Below are 27255 nucleotides of genomic sequence, written 5' to 3' on the forward strand. Positions count from 1 at the left end.
GCGTTGGCCAATCACATACATGCCAATCTTGGAACTCATTGGCTGTCTGTCTGATGACAGTTTAGCCTCTGGGGGGCTATGGCCATTATTTTGGGAGTTCCAGTGTAGGAAGCAGATATCTGGATAACGGATATCCGGGGTTAAAACTTCCTCTTCCGTGCGCCGGTCATTGTTTACAGTCTGATTAGCAACTTCAGATGGTCCAGACAACATTTTGGTGTATCTCTACAAACAGATATATGCATATGAATGCAGGTAAATTTAAAGAAGCTAATAAAAAGCTAAATCGTCGTCAGACCATAGCGAGTGGTTTCCGAGATTGCATTTCAGCCAATGCGCTCTGCCTCTTTTGCTCTTCACATGGACTGTTTATCTTCATTCCTGGTATGTTAATTTGTAACATGAACACTATTTTCGACTGTTTACCTCATGATCATTGTGACAAAAGATAAAATTGCTGCTGTGATAATTTTCCGGATCTGTAAAACCTTTAAATGTTTAATCTGTCGCTCTTACTGGTCTCTCCGGATCATATTTCTGATTTCGGTCTGAATTCAGTCTAACTTGCATCATGCTATATGTTATCTATCATCATAATTTAGACCACATGTGCTAGAATTTGACCTTACTGCAAAGGTGCAATATAACTAAAGATTTTTGTCTTGCACAGGGCTACGCTCGCATGGTATCAGCCATCAGTCAGGAGAGCTGCCAGGACTGGGGGTTCATGGGATTAGGAGGGGTTTTCAGTGTAGAGTGGATCCGCAAGGAGAGTCTTTCCTTCCACTGCACCCAACACATCCTCAACCCATGGAACGACCACAAGAGGGTCCAGATCAGCAGAGATGGACAGGTGAGACATTGTGCCTATTGTGAATCTATCATGAACCTATTGTGTGGTTTTATATTGTGAGTTAGAATCACAGATGCAGTTTCTGTATACAGTGTACAGTGTGCAATGATACTGGGAGTATGTCAGTTACACTCTGAAAGCCCCACATGAATGTCTTTTGAAATCACTGTGGTCCCAGCAGATGGAGGACAGAGGGGCAATCTGGGCTGGAAGGAAAGATGGATTTAGAGAAATCTAAACAACTTTTGGTGAATAAAATGTCACAGATATGTTTAAAATAGACTCAGTAGTTATACGAAATGAGTCAAAAAGGGCCAAAATGCCAGATCTTTAAAGGTACCCTGTAGGCTTTTTGACCTGTAGTAATGCTATAGAGCAGTTTTTTTATGATTGGGTCCCTATTTGGTTGTCTGGTGCATGTGCACAAGGACATACATGTGCACAATACACAGTCATGCCAGTGGTTTCAGACTATCTCACAGGAGGCTGTAATGCACTAAGAAACACAGCAATGCACCATTAAAGGCAGTCAAGAAGAAGACTGCAAGCAAGTAAACAATGAAGGATTTAACATATTTACAGATTTGTAAACATTTTCTGAGGAAGGAAATGCATTCAACACTTTTGTTAGACCTTAAGACCTCAAGACAATGAGTTCTGGTGAGTAACACTTGATGTTAATATAACTTTTGTTTGTTGACAGCAAAACTCTACAGGGCTCCTTTTAATTGTTGAATGCAGGATGTTTTTCCTCCCATGCTTCTCCTATATTTCTCCCATTATGTGATGTAACATGTAACCATATCTCATTATCTATTTCACAATTCCTGTCACTTTTATTCCGGTTAATCCTGTATTCCAAGATGTATGAATGTTTTTTTTTTTTGGTTTCTATGAGAGGGTTAGTGCAGTACCTGTACCACCTCTCTTCCTGAAACAGTTCAAAAAGAGGTTTGGTAATATCAGTCATTTTAAAGACTTTTCATTCCATTTCATTTCCATTGGTACACATTACAATTACCTTCAGCTTATCAGTAGAGAATGTCAGTGGTTGATACTGGTGTGTCTTGTGTAAAAACACTCTATTTCTTCTGTAGGAGTTAGAGCCTCAGGCAGGCAGCCAGTTGCTGTTGCTGTGGGGGAGGAACTCTGGCAATCAAGTTTAATAAGAGGCCTCGGCACCAGCATCAGTACACCCCTCTTCACTACACTCACTGAGATTACCTGAAAAGTTTTCTTTCTTGCACTACCACAACTGAATCAAATTACATGTATTTGACTTTTTGTGTTATCTGCATTTCACCTTAAATGGTACAAGGACTACAAGCTACGGCAAGTCAGCAGAACAATGGAAGAGAGACTGATGCATTTGAATGTTTAACTCTCAATGTCTCATTCAGTTCTCATTCAGTTTTTATTCTTTGTATGCAAAAGGTAGTCATATGTTCTTATCAAACAGTATGTTCATCATAAAATTGGAAACTGAAAAGCTAAGATGTTCTGACACTTGATATGAATTAGAATGATGAAACATCTTTGTAGGTTTTTATCATAGTTTTGTCACTGTTCATAACTTCAGAAGCTCATGCGGTTCATTTACATTGTTGCAGCATATTACAGTTAAGGTTATTGTAATTTTGTACAGTTATTTTTTGTGGTAATGTTTTGGTAGAGGAGATTTTAATGAATAATTAATGTTGTGACATGTATGCATTATTTACATAAACAATGTTTCTCTGCACACCCTTCTCACTCAAGTTCAGTGGAAAGCAAAAGAAATTAGAAACTTTGTCAGAGTTGTTTAATAAGTTATGTTATATATGTTAAAGCTACATTCTCATGATAGTGCCTTTGGGGCATTACTGCAGAATCAGAGTATATACTGTATACACTATGTGACTTATCTGAACACATAGTGAACTCTGCAAAAAATTCTGCAATGAGAGAAAAAAAAACATAATATATGTAGTTAACATTTAAACCTTAAAGTGTAAAAATGATCACATATTTTTCAGCTGTAAGAGCAGAGGGGGGTTAAGTGTTTTTTGTTTTTTTTTAAGTCATCCTCACGACTTAATCCTATTAATGGAATGATAAAAATAAATGCTGATTTCACCTCAAAACTCATCAGTTGTGAGCAGTTTGGACCCTGGTCGTTAAAAACAAGGGTGCAGTTTGAGCTGGAGAGACTGGGTGACATGTCACCCTCACTTTTCAAAATCAGTGTCTTCTGACTATCCAGCTGTTGAGGAGTTGACTAAAAATGTTCAATCTTTCATCTGGGTCCCCTTCAACTAACGCGTGTTCACAGTAATTTTTTTTTTTTTTTGTCATGGGTTTTGAGTGAAACTTGGTGGGACTGTCTGCAGACACCACTTGGGGCTGAATAAAAACTATCCTATCTATAACACCTCTGCATATACATTTCATCTATATCTTCATTCACAGTCAACGATGTATAGTTATTATATTTTCCTAAAAAGACATCTAGACTGCATATCAATCAGTGAGAAGACTACAAGAGACAGTGCTCTTTTTAGTAAAGATGCAAATAGTAATGAGTATCAGGTTACTATCAACAAATAATATTTTGTGTCTGATATGGTTTTTCAACAAGTTCAATCACTTAGTTAAAAATTCTTAAAATGACATGACAACTCCTTCTCTCTCACTGAAAAATCCATTCTATGAATATGCTTTTTTTAAAGGTGACATATGCTTCTTCTGGTTTTCTGTTATTATACATACTGTTATGATCTTGGATATCTGTTAAACATGGTCAAAGTTCCAAAACTTAATGCATGTAGAAATACCATTCTCATCACTTTTTTGCATTTTTTATGACAAAAGTTGCTGGACACAAGATGTCTCCTACTTCAGTCTTAAGTCCATTCTCAGTGTATGTGCACTAGTGGCCTCCAAGTTTCCACATCACACTTGTATAAATTGAATACTGGACCATGATTGGCTTCAAACTAGTTGTGACCTGACAAAAGCCTGCTTGTATGCACATGTCTTAAACTGAGATTTAAACTGAGGACAAAGAAACTTTCCTCCTACAGCAGATGAATGTGAAAACAAACTCTGCACATCCATCGTTCTACACAATGAAGGTCAAACATCCAACTGAAGAAACAAAAAGAAAAACACATTTTTTTAATGGAGAAGGACATAAGGTACAGTTAATGCATAAATAATACAGAAGGTTACAAAGCATAATTTTTTGTGAGACTACCATTATTATGGAAAGCACAATTTTCTTAATTTATCATATTGTGTTTTTTGCAGTTATATATATAGTTAGTTATATATAAGATGTATCTACAGTACTTTGAGTCTGGACTGTACATACACATACATAAAGATGTTCTTAGGTTTGTTTGTAACCAGAGAACCAAGGAACCAAAGACACTTCTGACTTCATTTTGTTTTTGTCACACACATCTTCAGATAAATTGTTACAAAACCATTGAAGACATTTTGTCAGAATGGTTTCTTCAGGTTTAGGGGGTCAACATGAGCTGTGTGTGTGTGGGCCCTACATCCATGGCCCCTACTGACCAAACTGGAAAATTACCAAAACTGTCACACTGTCAGATTGTGGTCATTTGCACCATGTGAGCATAATATCAACTGAAATCATAAAGGTATTGAAACTTAAAGGTATACTATGCAGGATTGTGTGGCCCCCAGCCAATAACAGTGTGCAGGGTGTGAGGTCAAGACTCATAGCAACCAGGCTACTTTGCTGTCTCCGTGTTTCTCTGCTGCTCTGCTCTGCTCTCTGTCTCTGTGTCATGGATGTATAAAGACCTGCAGGTGTGTCTGACTGCTTGACCAAGGGCGGGGCTGAGAGACACACACACACACACACACACAGAGCAGAGAGGCCACAATGGACAGGATGAAGCTCTGCATTCACAAAAAATCTGGCAATGTGGCATCTTCCTGCAGGGTTGTGCAGAGATATGGGAGTGTTTATTTGTGCTTTTGAACCTCACTGCCGTGAAACAATCAGAAAATAACGTTTCATTCCTCTGATTCACAGCTTTCTTCTCACCAGAGCCACTCACTCTCTTCGTTCAGTCTCCAGCTCGTTCGACCACCGCTGCTCTCTCTCTCTCGGAGGAGGAGGAGCCAACTTCGAGTGCTGTGTGTTTACAAAAACCAACCGACAACTCCTGCATAGTATGCCTTTAATCTTGACACAGGGCCCCTGTTCAAGACAGTACCTCAAGATTAGCCCCTATCAGTTTAGTTTGTATTGTGTTTACATGGTGCATACCAAATAAATGTGCAATGTTTCAATGAATTTTAGATAGGGCCTTACATACAGAGGACAAGTATCATGGTTTGCCTATTTTTCAAGAAGTTTAAAAGTGTTATTGACAGAGTAAAATATTGTAGCTGGTAGAAGACATTCATTCATTGGACAAACATCATCAAAGGAGATGCAGTCTGCCAATGAACAGTGGTTTCCAAACTGTCCCTGTCATGCCCCCCTCTGGAAGCTGAAAAACACACCCCTAATGCGTTACTGATTTCATCTTTATTAAGCAGCAACAGTAGGGAGGAAAACAGCAACCAAAGATGTCAAGTTGAATTTTTTTTAAAATTCCAAATAACATCAAGAGCACAAATGTTTGTTTTTATGTGTGGTCCTCGTTGGTTTCTGTTGGACAAATTAAAATGCAAGTTCAACTTTTCCCAAACTGTACACATATACATATATGACGCACATTAAATATATGACTAATCTATCAAACAACATTAACATTCTGTTCACACAATAATGCATCACAAATTAGAACCCAAAAATATAAAATACAGCATTTAATCACATAATAGCCTATAACACCCTTAAAGAGGACATTGTATATGGTCATGAAATAACTAGAAATTCGTTTTTATAGATAATACTTAAGTGCTGCTTTTAGTTGTGTAAAATTTTGAATGTCAGACTTAAGGTATTTTTAAAGTTTCCTTCTTCCACTACTGTTGAAGACACTAAGGCTTTACATGAAATTTCAGAGGGCCTGAGCCAGAATAACTCTGGAACTACTATAAAGGTAGGCCCATATGGTGATATGCGATGTCTCTTTTTAATGTTTCTAAGTAGATTTAGTTGTGTAGAATGTATTAATATATATGATACATGTAATACATAATATATTATCCACAAAGTCCTGGCAGAAAAGTTTGACCTGGTCTATATATATTTATAATATGTGACAGTATATAATTACATCTCTTTATAATAGCGTTCTTGCAGCACTAATGGTCATCACCGGAAACAGTGTGAGAATTGTATGAATGGATACCGGTTACTATGGATACACACTCTGTATTTCAAGTGCTGCCCACTGCTGTGTCTACCGCGCCAGGAATTACTTTAGCCCTCTGATTGGTTCATTCTCTCTCACCAGACATCGTACACGTCACACCATTGGGCCGCCGATACGGCTCTGGCGCGTGGTTGTGATTCCTAATCTCTGATTGGCCAGAAACTTTCAGGGCTTGGTAGCGCCGCATGTTGACAAGTATGTCAGTGAGCTGTGATTGGACAGGAAGACAGGTACTGGAGAGCAGGGTGTACGCTGCCCTGTCATCGTCAGATATAAATACACTGCTGCCTGGCTGGACACATAACAACGGCGTGGTAACATTTACCATCACTGGAGTTAACTTCGCACGCAGGTGAGGAGCTTTATGTAATATAGCAGCTTGATATTTGTAACTCAGAAGAAAGCACACAATTTAAACTGTATTCGTCTGTTTAGTTTTAATTGAACATATTATCCAACAGAACCATGTTATCTCGGGTGTTTGTGTGGAGTGTTAACATTGTATCAGAAATGTTTGTATATAATTTAAATGTCACAAGATACAAGTAAGTTAATTAACATTAATCAAGCTGCTGTTGTTCGAAAAGTCTCATATATTATATATATATATGTGTGTGTATCGTTGTTGGGTAGGAAGCGGGTCCGTCAGCTATATAGTCCGGGTGGCTCTGACAGGCTCAAATCATCCTGTAACTCCGTACTCTATGGCCCATCAAATGCGGTGTTCTAAATAGGAATTTTATCTAACTATATGATTTTGTTTAACTATGGTCACGTACTCTTTTAGGTAACAAATCAGTCTTTTCTTACACAATAGACCATTCAGTGTCGGAACCTAACGGGTTACAGATTTCGGTACCGGTGGTCATAAACGACTTACGTTAAATTCCAGGAAATCCCGTTGCCCTTTCACCTAGTTTTGCACTCCTCAATCCCTATCTGGTGTTGGAATCCCAAACACAAGCTTTATGTAGCTGTTAAGTACGTGTTATAGCCATCATAACAGTTAGCAGCTAGCTGTCAAACCTGAGACGAAACAAATTGCACATGAACCGAGCTAACGTTAGTTCTGAACATGTATTTCTTATAAGGTTAATTAGCTTTAGTAAGTAGTAGTTAGTAGCTTTGTATGTGGTTTGCTGTCTGTGTCAACCAATAGCCTGCGGACCGAGGCAGATGTTTAGTTATGTATAGAAATATAGTATGCTACCGCAATAAGCGTCATACTGCTAACAATGCAAAGATGTTAGCTAACATGCTAGCTAGTCAGTGTTCTTAGTAACCTTGCCGTTAAACTCAGCTAACTTAATCTTAGCTGGGTAGCTGTAAGATGCCTGAAAGCGGAACAATGGCAAAAAAGTGTCTCGTGTCTAATGTTACCTAACGGCTGACATTGCTTTGAAATTCCAGTATTATTAGATTGGTTCTCGTTTATTAAAAAGTTATCAAACTGCAGTCCTCTAAACATGTGCAATTGAAGAAAAAGCTCTCCTTTTTATTGTTATTCTTAAATAGCTGGTGCTGTGTGACTAAATATTGGTTAGTAATCTTCAATAGGAAATAGTTATTTAAGTTTTGGGAGCAGTTGGCTGTGCATGTATAGCTGTCAGTAGTGGTTTCTGTGTGTGTCCATCACGCTTTTTACTGAGATTGCATCAATTCCAGCAGTAGCAGGCAGGAGGCATTGCAGGCACCTGGTTAATTATTGTAGACATTTCTGAGTGGTTGTACATTAACAACACGCAACACATTTATCAAATTAAATAATGCTAAATGTGAAACCCCCTCTCAACCTGTACAGGATGCCTGGATCAGCTCCAATTAGTTGCATGGGACCATGGCCCAAAGATGTGGGTGTCGTTGCCATGGAACTGTACTTCCCGTCCCAGTATGTGGACCAGGCCGAGCTGGAGCAGTTTGATGGTGTGCCAGCTGGTAAATACACTGTGGGCCTGGGGCAAGCTCGCATGGGCTTCTGTTCAGACCGTGAGGACATCAACTCCCTGTGCCTGACAGTGGTCCAGAGGCTGATGGAGAAGAATGGCCTGTCCTACGACAGCATAGGTCGACTGGAGGTCGGCACTGAGAGCATTATTGACAAGTCCAAGTCTGTGAAGACGGTCCTTATGCAGCTCTTTGAAGACTCTGGCAATACAGATGTGGAGGGCATTGACACGACAAATGCCTGCTATGGTGGTACAGCTGCACTCTTCAATGCTGTCAACTGGGTGGAGTCCAGCTCGTGGGATGGTGAGTGATCATTTATACGTATTTCACGATTTGTTTATTTTTTCCACTCAATCGCTTAATTGCTTAGTCTATAAAGTATGAGAAAATGGTGAAGAATGTCACTTTTGTCACACTTTTCCAGAGTCAAAGGTGATATCTTCAAACTTAAAGATATCTAGTTTACAATGATAAAAACCAGAGAGAAGCAGCAAATTCTCACATTTGAGATGCTGGAACCAGAGAATGGTTGCCAGTTTTGATTTTCTGTTTAATTAAAATTGTATTAAATAAAGCTAGACAATGATCTGAAATTATTTCTACTCTCCTACAACACTAAAAGTGACATTTCTAATAATACACTAAGTATAATTATATGATGCAAACGGCAAAGACTTTCAGGCTTCCCATTATACAGTGTCAAACTGGAAGAATGATTTTAAAGGTCATTTCACTAAAACATTCACCTCTGTTGTATTTGGCAAAAGTGTCATAGGCACATGCCTCAGAACCTTTTGTATAGCGCTCTTTTGTAGTTTGGTTGTAATGACCCTTTAGACATCTAAAAGTTGAATCTTCCTTACTGAAGGAAAACAATAACAGGCCTGCAGCCTGAACAACATCGACCACCCGTTTCACTTTCAGCAGTAGCTGCGGTCGTAGTGACAGTACCAGTTTCAGCTGGTCACTTTTGGCAGTGTGTGGTGAACCATTGTGTTTCTTATTGATTACGTCTAAATTCTGACTGATTAGATTATATCTTTACTGATAGATGCATTTAATCAATGCAATAAATGACTAGTTACACTCTATACATTGTGTTGCTGCAACAGTATCAAACAGGTTAAATGCCACCGTCTGATTATTCCATTTTAGAGAAGAGACTTTTGTATGTTTTTTTTTTTAATCAGTCTTTCTGTTTCCCTTCTCCTCATGTTTTCTCTCGGCAGGACGTTATGCTTTGGTGGTAGCAGGGGACATTGCTGTCTATGCCACAGGGAGTGCCAGGCCTACGGGTGGTGCTGGTGCAGTGGCCATGCTAGTCGGGCCTAATGCTCCTTTGGCCTTTGAACGAGGTCAGCCAATCGATAACTGTCCCCACTGTTTTTCATCCAAATGTTTACTGATTTACTTAGCTTTTGTATAGTCACAGAAGTTTTGATTTAATCTTCCCAACTATTCAGCACTGAGATGAATGTTTTTAGACTGGGGGGGGGTGGGGGGGGGGGCAGGCTCTGTTTTCTTCTGTTCATTTGTGATTTTTGACCATTGAGTGTCTTTTTTTAAATAATGTGCACCGGTTCCATAAATTCTAGTACATGTTTATTACTGTTGAAGTGTACATCTAAATACCATAAACTATCAGTCCTTCTGTAAAAGTTTATTAACAACAATACTTTTAGGTGAGCAGTAAACCATATTTAATCTATGAGTTAAATGGTGATTTAGTGGTTTTGACAGACAGACAAACAAATATCTGACTGACTTGCAGATTGGTTATGGCTTAGATTAGCTTTTTACATTCCCAGTAGTTTTATTTCATGAAAGACAAATTATATCGTCAGTCTTGTGTGGCAGTAAAGCATTGTTGCAATGACACTTTAATCCTATTAGTATTGCATAGCTGTTGATATCAGTTCAGAGTTTTAAAAGTGAGAGGTTTACACTAGGTCCACACTAAGTCGCCTAATTTTAAAAATGCACACAAGCATTATAAAGTCATTTTGGTAAAGATAATAGTCTACACTGAAACGTTTCTACAATAGGAAAACAGGAATATCTTCTTTCTCCTTTTTTGGTTGGCAAACGTGTGGTCACCTCCAAACAGTCTCCACATTTTTGCACCTTTTAGAGACTTTTTTTTTTTTTTTTTTTTTTAATTAAAAATCTTGATGTTCAGGTGCCCAAAACCCAATTTTAATGTGAACAGCGGGCCAAAACAGAGAAAAAGATGCATTGAATGTTTTGCTGATAACTGCTGTTGCTCTGGTGTAGGTCTGCGAGGAACCCACATGCAGCATGCTTATGACTTCTACAAGCCTGACCTGGTGTCAGAATACCCCGTGGTGGACGGCAAGCTGTCTATAGAGTGCTACCTGAGTGCCTTGGACCGTTGCTACTCTGTGTACCGCAACAAGATCCATGCACAGTGGCAAAGAGGTGCGTTACTGTTGTCTGAAGGCTACTGACATTTCACAGTGTTTAATGTAAGGTTATTTACACTCCGCTGTGTTCATGTTATTTTGTTATTTGTAGTAGGTCATGCTGTTAAGTGGAACATTTTTAATATTGCTGCTATGAAGGGTGCTTTGGCTATCATGCAGTCCCACATGTGGAGCAGAGGACCTGGACGCAGAACAGCCTGATTACTTAAGAGGACTAAGGATGTTACCTGCACTAGGATTTATATGGCTTGCTATGCTAAGAAGTTTACTCAAGTTCAGTGACCATAAAGTAGGTTTAATGAAATTAGCCTTTAACCTGATGTGTCAACATGTACCATATCTGAGAAACTGAGGACATTGAAGATAAACTATAAACTATTCAGAAGCAATACAACCATTACTGCTCTAACTTCTAGGCTTGCTTGACATAGTAAACTCTGTTTCCATGGCAGCACAAAGACATATCAGCTCTTTGACATGTTGGTGTGCTCCTGACCTTAAAATGAGCTTTGTCAATTTGGTATTTTTGTTCCCAGCTCAGGGTACACAGTACACTGGTAAAGGTGTGAGGGGAGAGATGCAGATAAAGCAGTGTAAGGGGAGGTGTAAGTGTTTTCTAGGCATATATGTTTTTACATTGTAATATTTTTTTTTTTTGACAGAGGGTTCTGAGAAGTGCTTCAGCCTGGAGGACTTTGGCTATCTAGTATTCCACTCTCCATATTGCAAGCTGGTGCAGAAGTCGTTGGCTAGACTGATGCTGAATGACTTTTTGAGCCATCCCAGCCCCAACACTGAGACAGGACCCTTCACAGGCCTCGACGCCTTCAGGTACAGTCACAATGAACAGCTGGACCGCAGACAGGAGGAAGTTTTTTCTATACTGATGTAAACCTAACCAAATTAAAGCTGAGATATTTTCCCCAGTGACTAAACTTAGAAAATGAGCAGAGTCCTGACAGCGTTTCCCCTTTAGGGCTGCTTTTCTTTCATTTCAGTCCTATCTCTATCTCTCTCTCTCTCTCTCTCTGTGTTGGAGGTGTGCTGGTCATCTGCAGCTCTTCATCAAATATCATCATCATTCTGTTTGTACTGTTCCTCCTGCATTATTTCTATAGAGGCTGAACTGAGGGGCTGCACAAAGGGCCAGTATAAGATAAATAAGGAGTTTTTTGAACTGAGAATCATGCAAAACTACTCTAGTGGAGTCCCAGAATAAAAATATAGAGCTGGAAATAACCATAATAGGTCCCCTTTAAAAAAAAAAAAAAAAAAAAAAAAAAAAAAATTGCTTTTCTTAGTAAATTCAATCTTTGTTTTATTTTCCAATATTGATTCATAAACTCTGAGATCGATCTTTTAATATCTGCCTTTTCCCTGTGGATTTTAAATCTGAAATGAATCCAGACATCTGCCTTTAGGCTCGGCCGTGCCTTCAATTGAGCAGATCCCCGCCATGTTCAACGAGATCTTGCCACTAGATCTCACTACTGTGCACAAGATCTCGCACAAGATTTCATTATGCTGGATCTCATCCAGCCAGATCATGGCAGGAGCAGCTGTTCCACTGAAGGCACCGCCAAGCCTGTTGCACAAAAGCTTTGTGAGACAATCACAGCACAAAGTGCACATTTTCCTGAGGTATTAGTGATGTTTACATGACAGCAGGTATGTCTGTAGCCACCTTATTTACACTGGCTGCCTGCTGATTCCATTTATACACTGCACTAAAGAAAGCACTTATCTGGTCACTCAATACTCACTGACTGTAGAGTTGCACTATATTGTGTTGACTTCTGTAGTGTACATTAATGCTTTGGGGTCAATACTTAATGTAAACATTCATATTTTTAATTATGCACCAGGTAGAGGCTTTCTTGTACAATTTACAGCATTAGCTCTGAGAATCGGGAATCAAATCCAATCGGGAAATTCAGATGGATACCCAGCCATATTCCTCTTCATCTTCCCAATCCAAAGACTTTTCAGAGCAAGTTCTTCATTTACAAGTTCAGAAGCCTCTGTAGCTTTATGTTTCTTATTAATATTTGGGCTGACTACAATCCAACACAACACCCCCCACAAACTATCTAATCTATTCTCAAATCACTGATGATGTTCACCTGATTTCACTCAACAAACAAATATGCAGTCATTCAGCAGTTCTTCAAGTGTTAGCATGCAAATCAGTTATTGTATGACAACACAAATAAACCCCTTGTGACGATTTGTTTGACTAATCATGTTTGTGTGTTTCGGTCAGCAGAGACGTGAAGCCAGAAGAGACCTACTTTGATCGGGATGTGGAGAAGGCCTTCATGAAGGCCAGCGCAGACCTGTTTGAGAGGAAGACCAAGCCCTCCCTGCTGATCTCCAACCAGAACGGAAACATGTACACCCCCTCTGTCTACGGCTGCCTGGCATCACTCATTGCACAGTATGTCTCAATGTCAGACTTTTCCTGACTATGTAAGCAGTTGTTGCAACCATGTGGGCAAGAGGCAGGAAGTCAGAATAACATTCCCTCTAGGAATTTGTGAGTGAACATCTCGCAGGAAACCCTGGGTTGCAGGCCGAGCCTTCGCGGTCCTTCGCAGTCCTGTTGTTGTTTTTTGAACTTTGAATCATGCAGAGCTACTCTAGTGGAGTCCAAAAATAAAAATTTAGAGCTGAAATGAGCATTATAGGTCCTCTTTAATTAAAAAAAAAAATATCTTAAGATAATTTTGGCATATCCTGCAACTAATTGTAATTTAAGATTATTGGTGAGATCTTCAAACAACAATAATGTCTTACTTTATTAGTTTATTACAATTTAACAACTGAGTGTCAGTGTTGTTGTTGGTAAAGAGAATCTTTGTTTCCTTTGTGCTGCAGACACACACCTGCACAAATAGCGGGTCAGAGGGTTGGAGTTTTCTCCTACGGTTCAGGATTTGCTGCCACTCTGTATTCTCTCAGAGTCACACAAGACCACACACCTGGTGAGTCAACCACACTTCACTTCAGTTGTGTGATGTGGATGACATTGGAATACATAGTCATTAGAAAAGTGTAAAAAACAAATGTTAGGTTGTTCTTCCTTCTTCTTGTGATTTTGTTGATTTGTTTATTTCAGGCTCTGCTCTGGACAAACTTGTGTCCAGTATGAGTGACCTGAAGGTCAGACTGGACTCGAGGCAGAAGGTTTCTCCTGCTGTCTTCTCTGAGAACATGAAGCTTAGAGAGGAGACCCACCACCTTGGTATGACCCTGCTGTCACTGCTCCACTGTGTGTTTAACTTTTCACAGCTTCCAGATTCTGAAGAGGCCATGGGTGCCTATTCCCTTATTTGCTTATTTTCTTTGAACACATGCAAGGTGTTTTGGGGGTAGTCAGAGCTATAGATCTATGAGACTGTTGATCTAGTGTACTCATGAGAAGGAGCTTGATGTGACCCAAAATAATCCATTTTTAGGGGCCACTTTCAGGTTGGTGCTGTAATGTGATGTGAGCTAATACAGGAAGGATTTATGCATCTTTGTAGTCCACTGCAATATGAAACATGACTAGCAGTTTACTGTCTTGTCTGTGTAAAGAAGAAAATAAAGTTGAAAGACAGAAAGGCAACAAACCCTAACCCTAGCAGTGGCCAATCCATGGTGAATTATTGTCCAACACCATGAAGGCACATTATGTCAAAAAGTAAAAATGTATTTATCAGAATGACCATCTCTTTCATGGCCTCTGGAATAAACCTTATATTTGTTGATCATACAGGCAATCTAAAACACATTCTTGATGGCGTTAGTCTAATGACTTTTTTTTTTTTGAGGACTTGTTCACTATCATGCTGTGCAAGAGATAGGTGTTGCTAATAATTTTAGAACTGATTCTACAATCTTTTCCAAAGGAGTTGTTATGTAGACATAATATATAGACACACACACACATTACCTTATCACACATTTCAATCTGTCCACACAGCTAGTTATGTCCCTCGAGGCTCGGTGGAGGATCTGTTCCCAGGAACATGGTATTTGACACGAGTGGATGAGAAACACCGCAGAGAATACGCCAGGAGACCTCTAGACGATGACCTGCCTGCAGAGCCAGAGCTTGTTCGCTCCAGCACTGGCACCGAGGTACAGGACACTTTTCTTCTTTGAACATCATACCTAATGTAGATCAAAGGACTTCATACACAGCCTTCATATATTTTTTAGAATATATAGTTTGCACAAGTACTGAGAAATTTCATAGCATATCCAGCCCTTGTTGGTGGCTGAGGTGGGTAGGTCTGCCCTTTTAGAATTCTCATTGCTGTATGTGTAAATGCTGCTATGACTGACACTGTTTCCTCATGTGTATTGATGTTTTGCGGTCTGTTTTCCTCCTCCAGCATATCCCCAGTCCAGCCAAGAAGATGCCTCGCATCCCTGCAGCCACCTCTGGCCCAGAGGCTGCTGTCAGCAACTGAGAGCACTCAGCTTACCTCTGAGAGGTATCAATGTCCAACAATTTGGAAACTATACTAACTAGACAACACTAGAGGTCAGAAGGCTAGCAAGAGAGGACAGTGCACCTCTGAAATCAGATTATATAAACTTAATTAGGTTGGAGCCGTGTGTCATTTAAGTGTTCCAGTGGAGGCCTGTGGACAGCTGTAGACACTCCTGACCTGCCTGTACCCATCCCATCATCCCCCTGGTGTCCACGTCCATTACTGACAGTAAATTTCATGTCTGACCATAGATTCCATATTGACCATGATAATCGTTTGTTTTAGCAATCCTTTATTTCAAGGTTTACATTTTTACATATTTTCCTTTTTGCATTTGTGCTAAATGGACAGCTCTATATTTGGGAGGAGCACAGGCAGACATTTACAAGAGTGTTGCTGATATCGAGTTAAAACAAACAGACTTCCTACTGGCAGCTGGCAGCCAGTGACAGGAAGAGGAGATTGAGATAATTAGTGTGGCTTCAGGCTGCCTGCTGATTTAAAAAGAACAAAGGGAAGTGGGCCTCAAAAATGTGTTTATGCATCAAAATAGTGCTGCTGCTGCTGCTGCCACGGCAACCCATCATGACGACTCTCACCATGAGATGGAGCTCGTACCTTCACTCTCCTGTTTCTGTTCAATACCTCAGTTTTCTATGAAGAGACATGGTCAGTTTCATATAGGACATGTAACCAAACATCAGGAACAGTGGGACTCAATACTCAAAAGTGATGCTCCACCCAGAAGCCTGCAGATATTCTCACTTTACACTGTTGTAGCTGAGCTAATGTAGTCAACATGTCAACCTGGTAAGAAACATTCATCCACAGAGAAGATGTGAACTGTCTCGTTCACATGGTTAGCCTCTAACACTTCTGTTTCATAGACATATGTAAAACTGAAACTATTTTGAAGAACATCTGTGTCATTTTAGTTTTTCCATTTGCCTTTTATTGTCATGAAATGCTTAACCTCATTGATGGATTTGCCACAGTGAAACAAGACATTAGAAGACGTCACTTCGCACTCTGGGAACTTTTTCACTCGATGTTTAATCTGGTTGATAAAATTATCAGTTGCAGCCCTATTTTTTTTCGAAAGCACTTTGCAATGCTACAGTCATATTACTAGATGTGTCTTTTTCCTTTTTACTGCCACCACACATACAGCAAGTAACAGCTCATCATAATGGGAAAAGAGGAAAAAAAAAACATTAGGTAAAGAAACATTGTCAATGACATTATCTGCTGCAGTGGTCATGCTCCAGTGTGTCTGTGAGCTCCTCTCATTGTCATGTTTAACAGTGAGAAGCTGTAGAACAGACAGGATGGCCAACATCAGTGGGTTTAGACTTTTCTAAACCAATGCGGGTAGAAGACAAATATTACACCAGTGTTATTCTTTAAAAGGTGCAATCAGCAAAATATGGCTGTTTAGCAGGGACAGCACAACATTGTCAGCGCTTTTTTAAAAAAAATTATTATGGTAACAAGAGAAGGGCTGTATTTACATCAATGAGGATAGAATAAATGTTGTTAGTATACACTTGTTAGTATAAAACAAAATGATGGTTTTGCAACTGAGTGTAAATACGGTGTATTTGTGCCATGTTCCTTGACTGTCCTACAAATGTAATGCCAGCTTTGCACCTGTGTTCACTCTGCTTCAATCTGCAGAGCAGATGGTGGGTAGTTCAGGGACTAGAGAATATGGCCATATCAGTAAATAGTCAGTCAGATCATAGATGGTGTTTATTTTGTACAAAGAGTCAGTAGAATATTACTGATTGCACCTTTTTAAGGTATACACAATATCAGATAATTAGTGGAAGCCCCTTATCAGGCAGTGATTGCTACAGTTTCAGTGTTCCTTGTCATTACGGGAAACAACATGAGAGGAACCACACATTCATATCAACCAGTGTCTCACTGAAACCGCTGCTGTGAATGTGAACTGCAGTGATACGGTTTTGTTTCTTTCCTTGTCAATGTCATTCAAATAACTAAACGGTAACATTATCTCATACTAAAGCCTTAATGTCAAAGGGCTTTAATGGAGTTACCCGTCAGGAGAATTAGTTGCAACATACAGTTTGTAGGGCCAGTTTCTTATTCTATCAGTTGATTTTTGTCTAAAGATGTTTTGTTCTCTCAGTGTCTTTTTTTCTCAAATGGTTGTTTCTCCTGTTTAACATTGACATTGATTTGACAATAGCTGCAGTCAGCAACACAAAACCAAATGTTGAAACAGATCGAGCTCAGGCAGTAAACATGGCAAACATCCGCCTTAAACTAAGAGTGTTGGTGTGTTCCTGTTGGTGGTTCGACAGACTTGTAGACTTGCACACAGGGTTCAGAGGAGTCGGGACAGTTGATGTCAGGTGACTATGTTCTTGAGAAGCCTTACAATAAGCATGTATGAACTGTAAACAGACAAAGCTTTTCTCCTAATAATGTACAGATATTCTTTTTAATTGTACAGTCAGAGTTGGTTCCTCTGTAGCCAAGCCCCACTCACACCAGCATCACATACACACACACACATACACCGTGGGTGTTGCTGGTGTGATTGTAACATCTGTGCTATATGTTTGTAGGGCCAGTCTCAGAGGTCACATGATCTTTACCAATTTTGATGGTAATGTACAGTACAAACTGTAAGATTATTTATGCTTTGTAGATATGAGTGAATGGATGTCTCACCAGATAAATTTTATCCTGTTTGTGTAAACATGTAGAGATCAAGAATAAATGGACATTCAGCATGTGCTGTGTTTTTCATTACTTTGCCACCAATAATCATAATCATGAAAGCCAAAAATGGTTTCAGAAATGATCCATATTTTTGCCACCGTCATGTTTCCAAACATTAAAAGAAAATTAGTGTTCAAATATGAACAATGAGAGACTCAGTAATGGTTTTGAGTGGACTTAGTATCAGTCCCAGCAGGAGGCCACTAGCAAATTTTTTTGTGCTCAAATATTTATTGCTTTTTCTACAACCTGTAAACATATATACTGCAGATGCAGCAAAGTCATATAGCACCATATACACACCCCATAACCTGAAAACAAAAAGAAAATCCAACACAATTGAGGATACAAAAAAATTAGTGAACATAAATGAAAACATTGTTATACAATATATTCAATTAACTGCCGTAAAACAGCTCTAAATCCAATTCCTCTCATTGTATAGCAGATACACAGACTTATTAAGAGCAATTTTAAAAATAAGTAATAAGAAACAAAAAATACAGACATTATGACTTAAGATATTTTGCAGAAGAGATTCCATCTTGTCACCTACACATTTATTAAACTATATATAAAATATTAGTCTCCATTCAAATGAATGAGAGGACTGGCGTTTTCGCCGCACCACCTGATTTGGTCTGAATACTGCTCACAAGACTACAGTGATCAGCAGTCAGGGTCGACCATGAACCCTCTTTTAAGACAAAACTCTAAACTAGGAACTTTTAGTGTTGTTTAGGAGGACCCCTAGTGGTAAGATAAGATCAAATCAAAATTAAAACAACTTCATTGTCCATCTTTGTTGCACAAAAGTAGAAATTCATCTTTAGCATGCATGACAATCAACATCAGTATCACATCATTCACGTCATACATTACAAAAACATTAAGTAAAAAAGATTTTATACATTAGATGCAACTTTGTAAAAAAAAAAAAGGGAGGGTATAAATTGCTAGAAATAATTTAAAATAACATAACCAACTTAGGAGGTAAAGTGCCAGGTACATGGGGTTCAAAACAATATTGTCCTGTCCATCAATTACCAGTTGAACTGATGTATGGCATGTGGGATGAATGATTTTTTTTGTAGATGTTTTCTTTTCACAGGGGACTCTATACTGTCTTCCTGGAGGCAGGAGCTGAAAGTGACGATTCAGGGGATGGCATGAATCCTTCAAAATTTTGGAGATCATTTGTGAATACAATCACAGAAGAATCTGCAGCTCATCACGACAATAGAACTAGAGACCATCTTCTTTAGAGTTCTTCCAGTAAGGCAAAATGACATAGGCTACTTTAGAACCTAGACAATAGATGATACTGCATAAATCCAGAGAGCATTATAAAAGCTGTATATGAATATCCATAAATACATTATGGTGGAGTCCTCATGACTGCTACATCTGCTCACTCTTGTATTAGAAGACTGAGTCAGAAGGTGTAGTGTCCCATGACCTAAGTAAACACTTCCAACACAAAAGCAAGGTCCCCTCATTTAAATCTGCACAGTTCACAGCATCTAACCTATAAATCCAATATGATTCTGTTCATATCACCACTTATTATCCTTTCCAATGATTCTTAACCAAGAAGAGTTTTTCTGTTAACAGATTTAACCACACTCAGTGCTTTATTGAATCTATCATTAGGACAACTTCTCTCATTATTATTTCACCGATTGGAGCCCCAGAAAAGGTCAGATTGGCCCTGGGTGGTGGCAGTACTTCACATTATAAAACATCTTGATGGTACCTTTCGTGTTAGTCCCCTTACCTGACTTGAACCACATGAGGGGAGCATTTCTGCATTTTCAGAAGATTCCCATTGGGCTTATTGAGCTGCACATCTGACAAGTGACCCAAAAGAACTTATTTTCAGGCCATATATTCAACAACAAATTAAATTATTTATTTGAATTAATTTAGATGTCAAGAGTAATCTGTGTACATCAGCAGCACTGAGGAAAGCTTTATGTCACTACATTCTGAACTTGCATCAGTTGTCTGTTTTGATGTGGTCAATTGATCACAGTGTAGCCACTGCATCAGCTGTTTGAGATGAGGAAAGAAAACCAGAGCTGCTTACACTGCCAAGCGGGGCTATATTTTTCAGTGACTTTGGAAAAATGCCTGACAGGAGTGGGCAATTTTTAATCTGCAGCATATTCACCGCTAAGCAATTAAAACATGTTTTAAGAAGCTGCTTTTATTTCTATGCAGCAGCAGTAGTCTGGCTCAAGTTATTTAATGCACTGTGCTGCTAACTGCTCATTCTTTTTTGTTTGTTTGTTTTTCTTCTCTTGGGATTTATATGTTTTCAGCATTTTTAAGGGAATTTTTAGATATACAGTATATCTTTATCCTTTCTGATGTTGTTGCACTGCTGTGGGCTGGGAGGAACAGCACTTCATTTTTTTGCATGAATGACAATAAACTAAATCTTGAATTTTGATGCTAAAAAGCTAAATGTGTCAGATATCCACTTGATATGACTAACTCAGACTGCTGAAGTCTCATATAAGCTTCAGATCAACTTTTAAATGCATTTTTGCATAAAATGACTGTGTGGACACACTGTGGATTTTGCCAACCATCATTTACGTTGAAAGCCCATTTAAAGGAGATCTTTTAATAACCAGTATGAACAGGAGGAATGATTACGGCAAGAAAAACCTCTTTCACCATTCATATGGACACCTGACGCACAGTCGTTTTTTAAGACACAACTAAAAAAACTGAACCTGTGAATGTCTAGGCTTGTCTAGCCTTATTTATTTCAGAATTATGAATAAATATTTATAATTATAACATAAATATTCTTTAAAAATGTGAGAGTGAATCTGAAGATTAAAGATTAATGCCTACATTTATGCCCAGCTTTACTGGAATCTCTTGTCTAACTTGCAATGGGTGAAGTGTTTTTCCAAGTTGCTTTGTTTTCCAAAGATGATGCTAACTTTTACAGCATCAGTAACCCTCAGATTTTATGTTTGAAGTGATCCAGGAGGACATGCTTGTTGATTGCTTGTGGACGAGTGAATGAGCCTCCTGGGCCCCAGTGGGGGACTCCATTAACCAGCAAAGGACTCCAGGACACCTGAGGAAACCTGGAGCCCAGCAAGATGTTCTTGGACACCAGGGGAAGCTTCATCAGACTCTCCAGTCCTCAGTACTTATCCCCTAAACCGCACTGCCAACCCCCTGCAGCCTGTCCTCCAGCCAGCAATCAGCAGCAAGCCAAACCCCAGCCCCTCACCTCAACCACTACTGAATTTCTGGCCCCTTCATTCCTTCCACCTGCAGCCCATTACGATCAACCAACCTCTGGGGATTACCAACAACCCTGAGGAACCTTTAAGCCCACTAGCTGAAACTGCTGAGCCTACACATATCCCTAGGCTGAAATGCACCCGAAAAATACAAGTCCTCCATCCCTAATAAGAGTTGAAGAAGAGTTGTTACCAATACCCCTCCTCAACAGATGGATGGTCCACCGACAGTCCAACGGTTTCAAGTAGGGTACTAAATAGGGATTATTAGTGCTGATGTTTATATCACCAATTCTCATAATCAGAATCACCTTTATCGGCCAAGTATTTTTACACATACAAGGAATTTGATTCTGGTTTAGTGGCTCTCAGTGTACTTACACAACAATCTTCAAAAAGATACACAAGGAATGACTATATACAGATGAAACTGTTTCTGTGAACTACGCACAGGATGCAAATAGTGCAGAGAAATGAAGAGTGCAGGGAGTGCTGAGATAAATATTAAATGTTTTTTTTTTAAAAATGACGTTACTTTATATACATATAGTGCGTCACTCTGGCATACAGTCAAACTGAATGGAGGTAGCCTGTGCAGTAGCATTCAGTGATAATCAGAGGTGGTAAATACTTCGCCGACCAGCGCAGAACGCGCAGCGCAAGACCCTTATGTGAATACGCAGAGGTTCGTTCAATGAGAACTGTTGCTCTGCTGCTGTTAGCACCTACCCATCATTACCACCAGATGACGCAAAAGTAATGACCTTTCAAATCCTACACATGCTCAGCCTTATAGCCGTTATTTCAGTTTTGATACTACACATTTGAATCAATACGTTTATTCATTTTAAGTTTTTTAGGTTGCGGTATTGCTATTTCTAAGCGACCTGCATATTTTCACCACCACTAGTTACAGTAAACCACTAATCTTGATTACAATAACATAAAAACACAATGTGCTGTGTGTATAGTTTCTACTCTAAATCTTTCTTGGAATGTATTCATAATAATCCTTTCTATCTATCCTCTAACGCTTGTAGCCTTCCTGGTTCAGAGGAGCAGTGCATCTCCACACAGTGCGACACCGCCCCGCGGCACGGCAACGCAGCCAGCCAGGGTGGAGTTTAGCAGCAGCACTGCTGAGAGCGGATAGGGAGGGGAACTAAGAAAAAGTCGCTATCTGGCCTTTCCCCTTGCTGAAACTTTGCTCTGTGTCGGGGATTATTGAAATACCGACAACATTTTTGGTGATCAAAGTCCAAGAAGTGGAAGCGGAAGTGGATTCACGCGCACAGGTCAGACTGAAGGTTTTCTAACTTTGAGAAGTTTCCACCATTCTAGCAAGACGTCCTTGACGTCACCAGAGACTCGATGTGGAAAGAAGAAAACTTCGTTAAAAGACGCAGACACAGGACTGCCGATATACGGAAGCAGTTCAAACTACCGTGTATGTGAAAAAGTCACTGGTTGTGTAAGTTAGTTAGTTAACACAGATAGGAAGCGACGTGCTAAGAACAAGCGGGTAGCGAAACCTCCCTTTCCCCCCTCATACCTAGCTGAACTATCTGTGGCTCCAGCTCACTGTTCCAGCGACTCATCAAGACCTCCGTAGAAGTTAGGCCGTCTGGCATTTTGATTGTGTGTGTGTGTGTGTGTGTGTGTGTGTGTGTGTGTGTGTGTTTGTGTGCGCGCGCGCGCGCGCGTTGAGTTGAGAAATCATGTTGCTCAGTCTGTCATACTTCCGTATATTAAAGAAGTTATTGTCTTGAGACCAGCTACCCTTTGGCTGTACAGCTGGCGTTTAGCTTCAGTTTGCGAGCTTCAGCTTGTGTAGTCTGCTCACGCTGGCTCATTTATGACCTTATATCACTTTTAGTTCTGGTTTAACAAAGCTGAGTGTTGGGCGTGTTGTGCAGACGCGCAAGAAAGAATAGCCTCCGGGTGTCACTTCTCGCACCATTGTGATGTGGCGTGCGACACAGTGGAGGAATTTGCTTGGAGACATGTTTACTTTGAGCAGTAAACTGCTGTCAGAAGGCTAAAAGGCAGGTTTGTATCTGAAAACATTCCAACAACCACAGTGAACCCCGTATGGAAGGATTCTTTGAGGCCTAATAGCAGTCTGTAGTCAGTGCTGCAGGGCATTCTGCATGCTGGCACATGATGTGTCTCTCCATGCACACAAATCCAAAAAATAATAATAAAACATGGTGATTCTGTCCCACAGCAACACCAGGACGTTACATTTTCTCTCCACATTGTTGGTTCTGCTGCCACACAAGAATGACAGGAGAATGATATGTTGATACAGTTCTTGGTGAATTTTAAGTATAGATCATGTTGGGTTAGTGGGTTGGGTTAGTACAGTGAGTGTAACTGTGGACTGATGAGTTTACTGAATTCTCTCATGGTCAGATGCACAGAGGGAAGTCTGGATGAAACAACATGTCCACAGAAAGCAGAGTCGTTGACTAGCTTCTGACTGTATTGTAGTGCTTGAAAATATTACTGGATCAACAGAAAATGAAACAACAAGAAGTCTGATAATTGATCAGTCAAATCAAGTTCCTTAGTCAAACATTATCTGGTTCTCCAATGTGAGAAGTTTTTGCTTTTTTCTGTACAAATGTAGTCATTGTTTGTCTATTTGATTTTTTTCCTCTTTGTTTTGGTGCGGCTGTCTAGTTCCTCTACCATGTGATTTGCACTGTGAGCTTCACCATTGCCCTGTGGTGGTTGTAGACCACTCTGCATCTCCTGCAGTGCACACAGTCATCACCTGCCACTGAAAAACTATCATGTCATCATATACAGTCAAGGAGCACATCGTACCTAGAATGTACTATAATGTCATTATTTCCTTTGACACACAGTAGGTGTAAGTAAATGATTACAATGTAATATATAAGGAACTGTTCCAACCATCTCTACCACCACTATATTCCTCACTTTTCTGAAGAGCTTGAGTCATTCAGAGAGGTTTAACCACAAGTGGTCAGCAAAAACAAGATTTTCAGCTTAAAATAAAATCAAGTCAGGGCCAGAAACACCAAATAAAGGCCCTCAGAGAACCTAAAGAAAGAAAAACCTTATGAGGGGAAGACAAATCAGACCTTGGGTGGCCCAATTTAAAGGGCAGAGGAGAGAGGGCTATCCCCATATAGTGAAATACTTTAAAATAATATTACATTTGCAAAGAACTTAAATCTGACCAAACTTTTTTCATAATTTGTTGAGAAAGGTTTTCTTGTTGCAGTAGTTGTCTCTGTGTCCCTGCTCTGTGTTGAATGCTGCTGAGAGGAAAAGAGAAGATGACCTTTCTCTCAGATCTCATCATTCCTGCAGCGTGCTCCAGGTGTGCGTGCACCTGCTCTAAATCTCTGGCGTGCGCCCTCGATAAACATGGCCGATAGATAGCCTTTTGTACAGGGCCATTTATTGATATATTTAAAAATCTCAAACATTGTTATTTAAAATGAATGAATTACATGGAAGAAAAAGTCAAAGCAATTGAACCATGCTAACAGCATGAAGTTAGTTTAAACTAACCAAATAAAGTATATAATAATAAGATTATGATCAATATTTGTACTTAATTACATACCTCACTCTATTCCTACTTGTCTGGTATTGTAAAGTGAAGATTGCAAAGCACATTCATGCTCCCAAGGGGATCTGAATGACTTCAAAATCATTGAAACTTAACTAACAGCACATTGTCTCATCATCAAACATATGTGAATATATGTGATAATTATTTAGTCAAACATAGCATGGTATGTCAATTTACCCTAATGTGGACTTTTCCTGTAACTCCAAACTGCCACAGTATTTAGGTTAGATTTTAAGTCATCATCAGGTGATGTTACATACAAAGTTACATTGTGGCCTGTGACAAGTATGTCATACAGCTGGACTTGGAAAGTAACCTGATCCAGCAGCCAAACAAATGCAGCCTTTGGAGTAAAGGCTCTGTTGGATAGGTGTCAGTGCGTTGTGTCATGGCCCACACTCACACCAGTTAAGGAGACCTACTTCTCATTCCAGTGTGCTGCACAGATTGGACTGTAGTGTTTTCACTCAGCCATATTTGGTCAAGGCAACATGTGCTGCCACTCCTCCAGCACAAGAAATAATTTGTTTTAGACTTGAGCAAATTCCCAAGTCTGTGTCAGATGCCTGGGGAGTTCAGTCAGGCCAGCGAGGACCCTCCAGAGATAAAAGCAGCTGGTAGTTCATTTTAAAGATCATATTGAGCTGTAAGGATGTTTTTTAGAGATTAAATAGAAGTTGGTGGTTTTGATGTTTGGTCTGATTATTTTACTCACAGTGGTGGAGGAAGTGCTGCTCATTTGCAGTAAAGTTTGAGGTGAGACTTGCTGAAGCTGAAGTAGGTTGCTCACAAATGTGCTGTTGATATTTATGGTCCCCAGAGAAACATTGCTGCTGACTTTGGTGGCCCATTTTACTTTCCTCTCATGTGATCTTCAGGCCAAAATTTTCTTTCAAAATGTTTATGAATTCAAGATCACACTCTCTCCAGAGAATCTGCGTTCAGTGTGGTCATTATGTGAGCTTTTTTGGCCTGTAGGTCAAATACCTACATCAGACCATGTCCATCTTAGATTGACTGTTTGGTCTGGGTCAAGCGGCAACTACCACAGCTTGATGCTAAAGACAATGCGGAAGTACCTTAAAGGACCAGTGTGTAGGATTTGACAGCTGAAAAGCAAACTGTTGATGTTGGGTAGAAGCATTAGTGTGTCATTTCGGATCACTGGAAGGATGTTTACCGTTAAAAAAATGCAGCAACACAGTACACCTGAGCTGACATTAGGTGTGTTGCGATACAGATATTCACAATAACTATGACATTTAAAAAATGAAATATTGATATCATGTTAATAATACGCATATTATAATATCCTGTAAATAATTCCGCGCCTCTTAAAACCCCTTAACATTCCGACAGCTCGTGGACGGGCTGCCACACTGTTAAGTACACAACTGTGCTATGTGTACAACTCCTGTCTTTAAGTGGGTACTCATGCGACACATCTTTGGAAAGCTAAGATTCTTGTGATTCGATTGATACAAACCATGTCAAGATACAATCACAACAGCAGGTATAATCAACACCTCTGTCAGACCACCACCAAACAAACAATTACAAAATTCACGCTTCTCACCTATGAAGCCTCATATTACTCCACTGACTGATATGATGACAAAAACGGTCTTGTTGCATTGGCAAAGGTCCAGTCGATCCAGTCCAGTAAAATATTTAGTCCAAAACACATTATTACATCAATAAATTTCCATGAACAGCTGTTGCATCATTTCAAATTAGCCAGCAGATGTCCTAATCTTTGAACGTATTCTCCGTCATTACATGCATTAGCATGTAAACATTAGCCACAACTTGGTATCAAAATGGTGGCTGCACTCTGACCTTTCAACTGACATGTCCTTCCATGTCCTGTCCACAGCCTGCAATAGCCAACGAGAGTCTGCATTCCATGTAAAGACTGAGTCAGGAACAGATTCTGCCGATGAGTGGCACTTCAAATAGCCAATGAAATTCTGAAAATGACCATATGCTGCTTTATTGCTTTTTATAAAGCCACAACATTGAAATTATGTAAATATTAAATAGTTTGCTGTGATTTACTTTTTATATGAACTTCTTTTCCACCATAGCACTTGTTTTGATTCTTTTATATGTACAATGTTTAGTTTCAACAAGGGAACAAAGCACTATAATGTGTTTATGCTTCAGTTACTCTGAAGCAGAGGTTATTTTGTGTCCCTAAATGATCTTTTTTGGAAGACGCCTAAACATATCCTTAGAAAAAAATGTTTAAAATATTCATTTTCTGTGGCATCGTTATTAAATTTGAACTTGGACTAGGTAAGGCTCCATGCTGTGGTCCCATTGTGTTTTCCAGCTAATAAGTCACAGCTATAGGGCATCTGCCGGCATCTGTTTGCAAAAAAATATTCAGGTGGAAATAAAAACCTTACACTTCAGTTTGTTCAAACTTCTTTCAAACTTTGTACAGTTATGGTAATTCTCTGTTCACCTCCCTACACTTGTATTTTGAGTGAAATTCATTTGCCAAAACACACAATAAACAAAGTTAAAGATGATTTGAC

The 27255-nt window shown here is 39.5% G+C and overlaps 3 protein-coding genes across 11 annotated transcripts in view; all 3 read left to right on the top strand.

The window, feature by feature from the left end:
- LOC122968399 (3'-5' RNA helicase YTHDC2) overlaps window positions 1–3010 on the top strand; it is a 49814-nt gene extending 46804 nt beyond the window's left edge. For all 4 annotated transcript variants that reach the window (XM_044333590.1, XM_044333588.1, XM_044333591.1 and 1 more), the window contains exons 31-32: window positions 671–853; window positions 1951–3010. In XM_044333590.1, the coding sequence (XP_044189525.1) occupies window positions 671–853; window positions 1951–2019 (252 nt within the window). In that variant the 3' untranslated portion in view covers window positions 2020–3010. The remainder of the gene's footprint in view (window positions 1–670; window positions 854–1950) is intronic.
- Window positions 3011–6390: 3380 nt separating this feature from the next.
- Window positions 6391–17838, top strand: hmgcs1 (3-hydroxy-3-methylglutaryl-CoA synthase 1 (soluble)). Of its 3 annotated transcripts, none has more exons than XM_044333659.1 (10): window positions 6391–6550; window positions 8000–8448; window positions 9375–9500; window positions 10420–10584; window positions 11252–11420; window positions 12856–13026; window positions 13467–13573; window positions 13708–13833; window positions 14557–14714; window positions 14972–17838. In XM_044333659.1, the coding sequence occupies exons 1-10, from the start codon at window positions 6396–6398 to the stop codon at window positions 15047–15049; spliced, it is 1704 nt and encodes a 567-aa protein (XP_044189594.1). In that variant the 5' UTR covers window positions 6391–6395; the 3' UTR covers window positions 15050–17838. The 3 variants fall into 3 exon arrangements, with proteins under 3 accessions (XP_044189594.1, XP_044189595.1, XP_044189596.1); XM_044333660.1 differs by lacking the exon at window positions 6391–6550 and adding an exon at window positions 7078–7179; XM_044333661.1 differs by lacking the exon at window positions 6391–6550 and adding an exon at window positions 7193–7260.
- A 4342-nt stretch (window positions 17839–22180) lies between these two features.
- Window positions 22181–27255, top strand: part of tln1 (talin 1) — a 106765-nt gene continuing 101690 nt past the window's right edge. For 3 of the 4 annotated variants that reach the window (XM_044334613.1, XM_044334614.1, XM_044334615.1), the window contains exon 1: window positions 22182–22394. The gene's annotated coding sequence lies outside the window, so the exon portion shown is untranslated. Of the gene's footprint in view, window positions 22395–27255 lie in introns of all 4 variants that reach the window. The other variant, XM_044334612.1, reaches the window with a different exon arrangement.

The sequence above is a fragment of the Thunnus albacares genome, chromosome 18 (assembly GCF_914725855.1).
Source record: "Thunnus albacares chromosome 18, fThuAlb1.1, whole genome shotgun sequence".
Classification (NCBI taxonomy): Eukaryota; Metazoa; Chordata; class Actinopteri; order Scombriformes; family Scombridae; genus Thunnus; species Thunnus albacares.

Coding starts and splice junctions, on each gene's coding strand:
- hmgcs1 (XM_044333659.1), top strand. CDS start 6,396: ATGTCAGTGAGCTGTGATTGGACAGGAAGACAGGTACTGGAGAGCAGG. Junction 13,027..13,466: donor CTGGCATCACTCATTGCACA/GTATGTCTCAAT, acceptor TTTGTGCTGCAG/ACACACACCTGCACAAATAG. Junction 13,574..13,707: donor CACACAAGACCACACACCTG/GTGAGTCAACCA, acceptor TGTTTATTTCAG/GCTCTGCTCTGGACAAACTT.